Source organism: Oryx dammah, unplaced genomic scaffold (genome assembly GCF_014754425.2).
Source record: "Oryx dammah isolate SB20612 unplaced genomic scaffold, SCBI_Odam_1.1 HiC_scaffold_29, whole genome shotgun sequence".
Taxonomy (NCBI): domain Eukaryota; kingdom Metazoa; phylum Chordata; class Mammalia; order Artiodactyla; family Bovidae; genus Oryx; species Oryx dammah.
Window position 1 is genome coordinate 2,936,769 of NW_024070213.1, and position 12,280 is coordinate 2,949,048.

The 12,280-nt window shown below is 57.3% G+C and overlaps 1 protein-coding gene across 1 annotated transcript in view; it reads right to left on the minus strand.

Annotated features, from left to right (window-relative positions):
* TBC1D22A (TBC1 domain family member 22A) overlaps positions 1-12,280 on the minus strand; it is a 213,453-nt gene that overhangs the window by 92,589 nt on the left and 108,584 nt on the right. The window contains exons 12-13 of the mRNA XM_040233357.1: positions 11,627-11,787; positions 4,765-4,964 (exon numbers count right to left, since the gene is read on the minus strand). Coding sequence (XP_040089291.1) covers positions 4,765-4,964; positions 11,627-11,787 — 361 coding nt within the window. The remainder of the gene's footprint in view (positions 1-4,764; positions 4,965-11,626; positions 11,788-12,280) is intronic.

The following is a 12,280-nucleotide window of genomic DNA, read 5'->3' on the forward strand; positions in this document are numbered from 1 at the left end:
CCCACCTGCATCTCTTGTGTGCCTCCTGCCTCGGCACGCAGGTTCTTTCCCACTAGCGACAGCTGGGGAACAAGGCTCTCGAGACGCGCACCCAAAATGTTAAGCTTCTTCCAGAAAAGCAGCTGCTGCAACTCTTTGAGCTGAGAGTGGTACTGGATACGTTTCTTCAAGAAACATCATTGATATTTGAAAGAACGACCGACAGGCAAACTCATTATTCAGACTTGGGTATCCGGCAGACATTTCCTCAAAAGTGAACAAAGTCAGCCCGTCACTTCACAGAAAACAATTCACAGCATTTGTTGCCAATAATAATATTTGAGCTTTGAAACCACAATTCAAATTTTGGAGAACCCTGACCCACCATCTGAGCGTGACGGTTCTTTATAAGGTGGTAGCACTAAAAAAGGTGACTTAAAAAAAAACAACTCTTTTTTTTGCTTTTTTTTTTGCTGTGGACCCTTTTTGGTCTTTATTGAACCTGCTACAATACTGCTTCTGGTTTACGTTTCAGTGTTCTGGCTTGAGGCATGCGGGATCTTACCTCCCAGACCAGGGATTGAACCTGACTGGGGATTGAACTGGCGCCCTCTGCTTTGGGAGGCGAAATCTTAACCCCTGGACCACCAGGGAAGTCCCAAAGGCGAGTCTTTGACACGATTCGATGAAACGTGATGTTCAGCATACCTCAGGCACCCCGCACGCTCCAATGACCAACATCTGACGTTACAGAACCACTCGTGTGAAAGATCCGCTCCAAGCACAAGACGGGCCCATGGGTTTGCTGTGATGAGCACAAATGTTCACTAATACGGCTTCACAGTCACACTGCAAGTGGCCTTTAGGAAGCTACCATTTCTTAGGCCGTGGTGCAGTGCTGAAGGGAAGGCATCCGGTCACCCAGAGGGCTATTACGGTACTTCTCCCTTTTGCAACTGCATAGCTACGGGAGTCTGGGTTTTCATCACATACTTCAACAACAACAAAAATACATATTACAGCAAGCTGACTGCAGAAACACAGATGAGAATTCAGCTGTCTTCCATCAAGGCACGTAAAAGTCAAGCCACGCCTCTCTTCTCATTAAACATTTTTGTTTCGGTAAATACTCATTTATCTTGAAACGTCTTACTTATAATAGCACAGAATGGACTTCTTGTTGCGAAAGGGAATCACTGAACGGCTCTGCACCATCTGGTGGGGCTCCTGCTGGCAGGCCCTGGCAGAAGCAGCCCCACTAGCGAGAACGGCAGGCGGCCCCGAGACGCAGAGCGGAGACCCCACTGCAGAACCAGTTTCTCACGGCACCTGGACTTCCGGGGGAGGCTCTTCGCCTGATCTTTACACCTCGCTGGGCACTGACGCCTGGCCTCCTGGCACCAGCGCGTCTGACGACCCCTCTGCGGTTCCCCGTCGGCTCGAGGTTCCTGCGCACTTTAGGGAGCCGCACCCAGCACCAGGCGTTTGTGGAGGAGGGGCAGAGGCTTGCCCTTTCCTAGTCTGCACCGAGGCTGGGCCCAGGGCCTCCTCTCCCGGCTCCCCGCCGCCGTGAACCAGCGGGGGAGGGACACATGGCACCCGGCGCTGGGTCTGCAGGTGCCAGGTGCCCGCACGCCCTGGCCCCACGCAGCAGGGTCTCATACCCAGGCCCCGGGGGAGCCCCAAACACAGCTTCTCCATCTAGGCTACTGGAGGGCAAGAGTGTGAACAGATGTGCGCTGTTCTGCAGAACTTCCCCCAGCAAAACGGGAACTCATCACCACTTATTTCAGCTGGGGAAGGCCGTCCAGCAAGCTTCGGGCAGGGGTGTGGGTCCAACACGCACCTGCTCGAGGGCGAGCGGCTGAACTGCCACCTGGGAGCACCGACGGGCTGGAGACGCTGCGCACCCGCCGGGGTCACCTCTTCCCTGTCACCCCTCCAGCCGCACGATGCTGCCCTGGCCTTCCCTGCAAGGAGACTCTGACCCCCTCCCTGAAGCCTCTGGCAACGGGGTGGGCCGCCATCACACGACATAAACCTGAACTTCATCAAGTACAGGGAACAGTGCATGAAGACCAGGCTGAGGGCTGAGCTCAACAAAACCAAAGTGAGTTTCTCAATGGTTCTCAACCAGGCACTGATGTGATGGAAAGGGTGCTTGAGGACGGCGCCCTACAAGTTCCGAGAAGCGTGGAGAGGACAGACGTGCGACCAGGAGCAGGCACGTCGCTAAGGTGCAAGAGCAGCCAGGCCCGAGGGGCGCTGACTTGCTAGCCCGTTTTCCCTCTTAACCATAAGAGGATAGCCTCTTAAGCACCACAGCGTCATGGTGCCTGGTCAAAGGCTAAGCGGTGTCCAACTCTTTGCGACTTCACTAGCTGCAGCCCGCCAGGCTCCTCTGTCCGTGAGGTTTTCCAGGCAGGAATACTGCAGCAGGTTGCCACTTCCTTCTTGAGGCGATCTTCAGACCCAGAGATCGAACCTGTGTCTCCTCCATTGGCAGGCGGATTCTTTCCCACTGCTCCACCTGGGAAGCCCTCACAGCCCCACACTCAACCAGTGATAAACGGTGACGGCACCTGCCCACAGTGAGAAATAGTCTGGGGAGCTTGCACGGGGTCGCCAGGGACGGCCTCATCTAAGGGAATCACAAAGAGCCCCCCAAAACCCCCAGATGCCCGTAGCGGGCCTCCCTGAATCCTTGTGCACCGGAGGATCACGTGGAATCAACTGTAACCACATGACAGAAAGACAGATGGCTGCTGCCGGCCTCACGTCTGTTGTACACACACACACACACACACATGTGCGTGTGTGCCAGAGAAACATTATGCCTTCCACGCAGCACCCTTGTCAAGAAACCCTTTCATCAGACAAGAAATCTCGGGTGAAAAATGAAAAGCCAGCATCGATTTCAATGTACAGCTGATTTTATTTACAAATAGAAGCCAGATAATCTTGTATTTAAATGGCAGAAGTTCCATCACTCATGATCAGAGAATTGACATTTGAAATTTATAAAGTTTCACACTACGATTCAATCTCTTTTCCAAGGAGGAAAAGAGTCTGAAGTTTGGAAAGAAAGACTAAAAAATACGAGAACAGTATCAGAGTGGGAAAATGATGAATTGATGCTGGGGCTGAAATATGTCTCCAGCAGGCACATTTCTCTTCACAAGATACAAAATGCATCCCCAGGTGACCTGATGGGCTCTCAGATACGAGGCTCCTGTTGTCCAACTCCAGGAAGGGCTTCTGCTTTCTCCGTCAATTCCTAGGTTAACAAGGGGAACGGGGTTCCACAGGGTTTTCTTCAAGAGAATTGTCGTAGCTGATTTACGTGCATTAAACCCAAGGGCCTCAATCTTTTGTTGCCTGTTGTTCAGTCGCTGAGTTGTGTTAGACTCTTTGCAACCCCATGGACTGCAGCACACCAGGCCTCCCTGTCCTTCACTGTCTCCCGGAGCTTGCTCACATTCGTGTCCATTGAGTCGGTGATGCCATCCAACCATCTCAGCCTCTGTCATCCCCTTCTCCTCCTGCCCTCAATCTTTCCCAGCATCGGGGTCTTTTCCAATGAGTGAGCTCTTGGCATTGGTCTTTAGTTGACATATTAGAAAAGCCTCACTTGGACCACTTCAAATCAAGCAGCTGAGCTGAGGCCTCTCCAGCCAGTGGCGTCAGGAACACCTGCTGTGACATGAGCTCTGGAAAAGCCAAGGCTTGTGGGGGACGCTGGTGACAAGCACATCGCCACGCCCAGTCCTCTCACTCCTGGTGGAAGGACCCGCTTCACCTGGGACAGAGGGGTCCTGGAGGAACCCAAGCCCCCTGCACAGTCTCCGGCCCGGGGCAGCTATCTTTGTAGCAGACTGTCCTCGAATGAGTGACCAGAACGAACCTCAGATCAAAGCCCTGCCCCGGGCTTCCCCTCCAGGTCCCACTCTGCCCCCGTGCGTGTCCCCAGAGCAGTTTAATGCCTGGTAACACGGTGCTCACACGCCTCTCCCTCCACCCCCAGAGTGGGCGCGGCACCGGGCACCAGGCGGGCATCTGAGAAGGCCGTGTGGGCGCCGGCTGAGCCAAACGGGGCCTGCAGCTGGCTCGGGGGCCAGCCAGCTTCCTCGGCCACCTCCTGCTGCACACAAGGCCCCAGCCGCCTTCTGCCCCTGACCTGCCAACTGCATCCTCCCCAGGCACCTGTGGAAGAGCCTCCCCACTGATACATGGGGGTGGAGGATGCCATCAAACGGCCAGGCCCTGGAGGACTGGCTCCTTCGGGAAAACCCCAGCCAGTGGCCCAGCTGACCACGGGTATAGCAGAACCCCACCCATAGGGGCCCCATCCACGGGGGCAGGACGCCCTCCGGCTCTCAGCTCCCTCTGGGACACAGCACCATGTCCTAGAGTGCCAAGGTCCCTCAGCTGAGGATGGCAGGGCGGTGGGGCCAGCCACCCACACACCCCACGTCACTCTAAATCCGATGCCCTTTAAGGGACAGGCTCCTCTGAACTCAGTTCCGTGGACAGTGAAAGAGCTTGCCACGACGGCCTGCACTACAGGCAGAACCTCACAGTCACCGGCTGCAGAGAGGGAGGTGGGCCTAGGGAGGTGGGATCGGACTCTGCAGGGAAGGGGTCTCTCCGAGCCTGCACTGTGCCCCTCACGGGCTCCAGGGGCCCGTGTGCACCCCCAAACAAACACACGCACGCTCAGCAGCAAAGCCAGGGCTTCAGAAGGCTTGTGCAGCCGTGGCGGTGGCGGGACCGGGCAGGGCTCACCTGGATGCCGTCCAGCAGCCGGCTCATGCACCAGTATGTGTCGGCCTCCACGTTGCGCAGCGCATCCTCGGGCACCCGGGAGACGTCGGCAGAGTCCGCCTCCTCGTCATCTGCAGGGCGGGGGAGGGGAGACAAGGAGCCGTCAGGTCTTTGGACCCACCCCCCCAGGACCCCCCTCCTTCCCACTTTTCTCGCTCTAACTAGACAACTTGTCTTCCACCTCATCACTTAACAGGCCTCAATTTTAATACCTAATTAGTTGCAGATAATTAATATTCTAAATCCTCTCCAATTAATTAACATAATTAATATACTGTAAATCACTGCTTCTTGGGCATTTCACATCCTAAGAGGAGATCTAAAATATATTACTTATACCTAACTGACATCAGAGTTTTTCCATAAGATTTTTTAAAAACTCTGCTTCTAATGTATTCACAAATTCACTCAGTAATAAGCCCTCTAAAAACCTGCTTCCAAGGTGAGACTTTCCAAAACCACATACTGCTGCACTGTGAGCAGACACCAAGACAGCAAAACACAGATGTGTTTGAAAGGAAGAACAGGCAATGGCGCTCTAAGTAATTTCTTCCTTTGAGTACAAAAATCTAATGAGAAAACATAACTTAAAAGTTTCAAAATGCAAAACAGATGCCTCACTGGAATGGCTTATCAGACATCTGAAGAAACTGATTTTAGATCCTTAGAAAAACTGCCACCATCCAGCACAATACTCATAAATGTTTAAAAAACTGTGTCTATTTCTAAAATTTTATTTACTTTTGTTGTATTTTGCAAATATGCATGGCATCCTTGCAATGAAAATGTTTTTTAAGAAAAGAAACATTTCAGCCTGGAATATATTTAGAAAGCTTTAAGTGGATAAAAATGACAATAATTATAATAATGATAACTGCTAACGTGTATTGAGTGATTATTATACATGCCAGGCACTCTGTCGTGTTTTAAATGCACTGACTCTATTATGGCCACCATTGCACCCCTGGGAAAATGGGGTGCAGAGAAGCAACAAGCCAGCCTGGAAATGGGGGGGTCACAACGTGGACCCATGTCTGTCCCCAAGCCTTGGCCAGGCCTCTGCACTCAGGCACGCCTCGCACCTGACCCGGCCGGACTCCCACCGCGTGAGAGACCTCCCGCTCTGTTCTCTGTTCACAGCAGAAGAAAGAAAGTAAAAATAGGGCGGGCATTTCCACGCCGGCAGCCCACAGGAGAGCCAACTGGCTGGGCCCTCAGGAGCCCAGACAGGCTGCCACGGCCCCAACACGTGCACACCCCTCCAGGCACAGCCTCACGGCCATGTACCTCTGGCTCCAAGTCCCTGCAGCCCCCTGGGAGCACGTGTGTCCTTCTGTGCGAAGGAAAGCAGCTCTCAGCCCTTCCTTCATCTGCTCCCTCACTCACTCAACAGGCCTTTGTCAGTTTGGTCTGAAGCGTTCTTTTATTGAGATATAATTCAATTCGAGTGTACAATTCAGGAGGTCTTAGGATCTTCATGGGCTTAGGTAGCGTCGCCGCTATCTAACTCCAGAATGTTTTCATCACCCCCCAAACACAGCCTGAGCCCAGCAGCAGCCCCTCCCAGCCCCGGGGGCCCCGGGCAGCATCCCACCTGCCCCACGGACGTGCCTGTGTGGCCATCTCAGGCCAGTGGACACAGGCCACGCAGCCTGTCCTGTCTGGTGGTCCTCACTGCACACGAGGCTTCCAGGAGTGACAGAGTCTTCCCTCTTTCTGCGGCAGAACGACCTCCCACCGCACGCATGGGCCATGCCCTGTTTATCACCCCTCTTTGGTGGGCACTCCTCACGCCCCTACACTCCAGACCCTTGGGCGCAGAGATGAGGAGGAACCAACACCTCCAAGGAGCTGACGGATTACAGGGGGAAACGACTTCAGAAATGGAAAACAGCAGACGTGGAGGGCTGTCTGTTCACAGCCAGGCCCCGGCGGGCAGACCTACGCGGCCCACCCTCCCCTCCGACGTGGGACTAGCGTGAAGCGTGCTTTGAGGCCGGCTCTGGGCTCCCTCCCAGCCCAAGGTGCCCATGAACCTGCCCCCCGGGGGCTGCAGGCTTCGCTCTGCCCCCAGGCCGGCCCGGCCAAGCACCTGCCCTCGGAACTCTGTCTGGGAGGCCCATGTGCCCACGGGCCCCGAGCACCCCAGGGACGGAGCCTGCCGGGCTCTGCGCGTGGCCTCTTCTCTGCTGGTTGACAGGCGGGAAGCCACGTCCCCCTCAGGGCTTCCTGCACTGCGCTGTCCGGGTCGCAGGCACCGGGTCCTGCCTAGCATGACGCCCTTCCTGCTTCAAGACCGAGATCGCAGACAGGAGTGGAAGTGGCCTCTTTGGGGCACAGACTTCCTTGCTGGAAAAACGACTTGGGCAGGATCAACTTGGCGTCCCCTGAACCAGAGCAGAGCCAACCGCTGTCCAGTCTCAGGGCACAGGGTCTACAAGAGCCCGAGGGCTCCTTGGGAGTGTCTTCCCTCCACGTCCTTGCTTTCAAGGGTCTCCAGACCTCTGAGCTACAGGGCCTCAGCCCTCTCCAGGTCACACAGGAGGCAGGGTCGCCCAGGCCAGGACGGCGGGGAGCAGGCACCTGTGGGAGGCAGGTGGGCGCCTTGGCGAATGTTCTTGGTCTGTTTAGCGGGCTTATTATTGGATCTCAGGAAATGGCGGCGGCCTCTGCCAGGCATCACTCCCGGCGACAGGTCATTTGTTCCTCTCTGACGTAATGAAGTACTGGCATTTAACTCAGACAGCCCCCATGCCAATCTGTCTTCCGCAGATCGAGAGAATCGGAATGACCCCTGCTGTCAGAATGAGATAAATACCCCTCTGCCAGAGAAGGCGACCCTGGCACAGCAGAGCACTGGGAACAGCGCAGAACCTTCCAGAAGCCCCGGGGCTGGGACTGCAGTCAGAGTGGAGGGACAGAGCAGAAACCACGGCGGCTGCCCTGGCGGGGGGCACAGGGGGCACGGCTGGACCAGGCACCGGCAGAAAAGCAGGCGCAGCAAGGCCCTGCCTGACGGAGGCCGCGTACTGACCCCTCGGCACGCTCACGCCGCGGGGCGGGCACCAGCTCTCGGGGCCAAGACCCCTGACCCCAGGGTGCGCAACTGCCTCCAGAGCTTGCCCGCTGCCCTTACAGTCCGCGGGGAGGTGGGGCAGGGGGGCAAGGGGTCTGTGCCTCAGGTCAGCGGGACTCGGTGTCGGCAGAGAGGCCGAGGCCAAGGAGACAGGACACGGAGGTGAGGCACCCCGGCCACCAGCCCAGGTTCAGGGGAAGAAGCAGGACCCAAAGGGCAGAGCTGATGAGCTCACAGAGACAGGAGGGCAGACACCCGAGCGGCGCAGGCAGGCCTGAGGCCTGCACAGCTACACGGCAGCAGGCATGTCCGAGCAGCGGCTCCCGGTGCCGCCCCGGGACCTGGGCCGTGTGGACATCCTGACCCAGCCTGTGAAGATGCTGCAGGCGAGGGGAGTGAGGGGCTCGGGGCCCCCAGGATGGAGGGGGACCCCACACAGCCTGCCCAACTCCAAGCAGGGCTGACCCCTCCCACCGCCCCGGGAGCCAGGACACTCAGGGCCGCGGTGGACTCCGTAAAACGGCATTTATGGCAAACACACTACTTAAAATGACAGAATGTAAACCAAACGGTTCATCAAAACCCGGACTAGATTCCACGTCTTACTTTCATCTTTTAATCACAAATGGACATTAACGCCGGCATGAGCAACGCGGTCTCGAAGCTGCGCCCAGCTCTCCTCCCCAGCTTGTCTGCACACCTCGCTTCGGGGCCAGGCCTGTATCCTGGGGACAGCAAGCTGGGGAAAGATCTCCAACCCCACGGGGCCTTCAGAGTGCCAGGGGCAAGTGCACAGGCCAACGCCAGGGAGGCGGCAAAGGCGCTGACGCCACGGCCCCGGGTGCAAGGCCCGCAGGCCCGAGGGGACCACAGCGAACACGGAGGCACACAACAGGAAAGACAGACACTTAATAAAAACAATCTCGCTCGCCGCCTGAGACCACAGAAAAGCTTTGGGGAGAGTTTGCATACATTTTTGAAAATGCTGTCCGGCCATCTGATTGTTTAAAAAGCAATTTGAAAAACAACCTCAATCTTTATCAACAGCTCCACTCATACGGAAAACTCCAGAACTGCAGGTCAGACACAACACGAGAACACGGCTTACACGGCGCCGCAGAGAACCCGGGAGGCCCCGCGCGTGACTGGGGGGCAGGAACCGACCGCTGTTTTCCATGGAAAGGTGCGGAGTAAGAAGACAGCATCTGCTTTCACAGTGCAGTTATTTAGCCACGGGGCGGGGTGGGGATGCTATTTAAGCCACTGGGAGAGTTTAACTGAAAGTCTGCCTTTCCCACAGACAAACAGCCCTGGAGCAAAAGTTCCCCACGGTGGTGGTCCTGCCCTTGCAAATCGTGAGAGGCTTCCGGGGTGTTTGGGGGTCAGAAGGATTAGGGTGAGGGGATCTGCTGGCTTTTGGTGGGGGGCACCAGCCATCCTCCGCCAGACACAGGAAACAGTTAGAAAAATGGAAGAGATGGGGCCTCGTACGGAGAAAACCACACAGGGATATAAGGGCTGCTTTGACACATCCAAAAATCCGTCTTGGGTAAACAAAGAGCAGGACTCTCCTGTGCACACTTCCGTGTCCAGAAGAAAGAAAAGGTGAGTGGGAAAAGAACAGGCAGGGTGAGGAGCTCGAAGTCCTGGGACACCATGACGAGGAGGCCATCATGACAGCCGCCACCACCGACAGACAGACGGACGCACAGGCGGACGGAGGGTTTCTCCTGTGTTTCCAAGGCGCGTCCTCTGTGCTGGGGTCCATTTCATGGGAAGACGCCCGCCAGGGAGAACACTCCACCCGGCAGACGCAGGGCCCGCGGGCAGGGAAGGTGCCGGGCGGAGCAGAGCCAGAGTTGGGGCTCGTCCGCTGGGCGCCGTGGCCGCGCTGGGCCAGGCGAGGGGGCCAGGGCCTCTGACTCCACGCGGACAAGAGGGAGGAGCCCTGGTCGCTAGCCTCCTGGCACAGCGACAACTCGGGAGAGGCAGGGCTTCCTGCAGAAACAGCAGCCCCCCTCCTCTCCTCCATCGGATGGCAAGAGAGCCAGTCCCCGCACAAGCTCCCCAAGCTGCGACCTCCTGGGCGGGAACTCCCACAGCCTCCCTCTGCCCCCAGGAGACCCCAGCGTGGGCAAGGCTGGGGCCACAGGCTGGAGCCTCACTCACGGGGACGGGGACCAGGGAGCTCACAGCGGGCTTCCCCACGAGGTAAATGCAACAGGGTGGCCTGCCAACCAGAAAGGGGAGACGGCTCACAGTTAAACACCGCCAGGACGCTCGCGGATCCCAGGACTCGGACCACCCATGCAGGCTGGAGGCAGCCTCCCGCACCACAAGCTTCAGGAGGAGAGCTGGGCCTGCTGGGGACCAGTGAGGGCAGCGAAGGGGCCAACAGGGCCGTTATGACCACGTCCATCACCCACCACGCTCGAGCCCTGCCTGCGATGAGCCTCTTCACCTAATTGGGAGCTTAACTGGCGATCAGAAACACGCCCTTCTCTATCAGCAAGCTGGAGCCGCTCTGCGGTCTAATCTTCCGCATCCCTCGACCTGGGAGGTTTAAATTTGAAACGCTGACACTCTGGTGATGGAGACTCTGGCACTTAATTACATAGGTTTGGGCTCCAATGTAGGGGAAAAGTCCTGCTTTGGCGAGAGAGGCGTCTCAAGACCATAAATTCACAAAAACTCCTTGGCCCGGCACAAATGATGAACGTGATGATCAGACTGGCTGAGCAGTAGGAATGTTTAATTCTAACATAAGTAATATAAAAGCAGCTCAAGGTTACAGCTCACAGGCCGTCAAGAGTTTCCAATTCTGCGACGGGGTTGAAGACCTGCAGCCCTCGGCCGTGGGCAGATGAGGACCACGGGTCGAGGACGACGAGCTCCCTCGGGGTCAGGCAGGCCGACACCATTCGGCCACGTCCGACTATCCACCTCCTGGCCCTGACAGGGCCCCTGACGACAAGGATCCACCTCTCACCACCAGCGGGGCTCTGTTCCTGTCCCCTCGCGCCCCTGCACACCCCCGTCACGGCTCTCCAGCCTCGCGGAGCTGCAGCCCTAGCAGAGGGCAGGGCTCTGGGGGACAGGACACGGCGGGGGCGGGCGGTGGGCAGCTGCAGGTCTCTTCCTAGAAAAACGCGGTATCTGACCCCAGGGGCAAGGCCTCTGGGAACACTGGGGAAAAGGACAGGTTGGTGTGGGGACCGAGATCAAGCGCGAAGGGAAACTTCGGTGCCCTTGGTGACCCTTGCTTTTATAATGGCGTTTTGATAAAAAGTACAATGTTTAATCTCACAGCATTCTTTTGGCTTGATGGGCTCTTTGATTTTTTTTTTTCCCCCCATAACGCTGTGAGTAGAGGTTTTGGTAAAGGAATTGCCATTGGTTGAGATACTGGTTGAGATACTGATTCTCTTAACTCGTATTGAGCACTTGTTTGTGCAAGAAAACGTGGGGACGGGAAAAAGGTGAAGATGAAACAGAACCACCTGCAGCGCCCGGAGGAAGCGGGGACCAGGCACACGCTCATTCACCGACTCTCCGGTTCATCTGTTCTCTGCTTATCGATCTTCATTGACCTGATTCATCTCTGGGGGGTGCGCTGCACACTGCCGTGTCTGCGAACAAAGAAACTGCCGCGTGCAGAGTGAGCGGGGATGGGGCTCAGACACCGCCGGTTCAGAGGAGACGGAGGGCCCTCAGGGTGATGCAGGCGGGGGCGACGTGGCATCTGACCTGGGCCTGGGAGGACGACGGGCAGGGCACAGGGGGACAGGAGAGAAGGCCACGCGAGGGAGGGCCCAGGGGCAGAGCCCAGCAGCTGTGTGGACGTCCACACGGCCAGGCCGGGCCAGAGGTCCTGAGGCTGCAGGGCGCCCGGCCCTGAGCTGGCCTTCCTTAGTGGGAAGGGGGGCCGTGGAGACATCGGTGCCCTGGAGTCAGCGGGCACGGGGCAGGGGAGCAGGGATCTGGTGGAGGACAGCGCTGTGGGCGGAAGAGACGCTCCCAACCAGAGTCTGTGAGCCGCCACCGCCACCTGAGCGTCTAGGCTCCATGACAGCCCCCACCAGTGAAGTCCCTGCCAGGGAACACGTCAGCTCCATGCCGTGAAATCCCAGACACTGCCATCTCCTGCAGAGGACAGGGCAGGCCGGGTCACGGCACTGCCCGGCTACATTTCTACAGCACGTCACCAGCTGCGCCCCTCCCCACAGCTGCACCTGCGTGTCCTCTCACTGCTGTGAGAGCTCTGAGAGCAGGGCCGCGCCCACATCACTCTCCGTGTCCCCAGCCCCTCCACTCACACACAGCAGACACCCCCAAACCCCCTACCAAGTGCCTGATGGCCTGCTGCCAGAGACCCACAGCCCAGGAAGGAGGAGGCGCTCC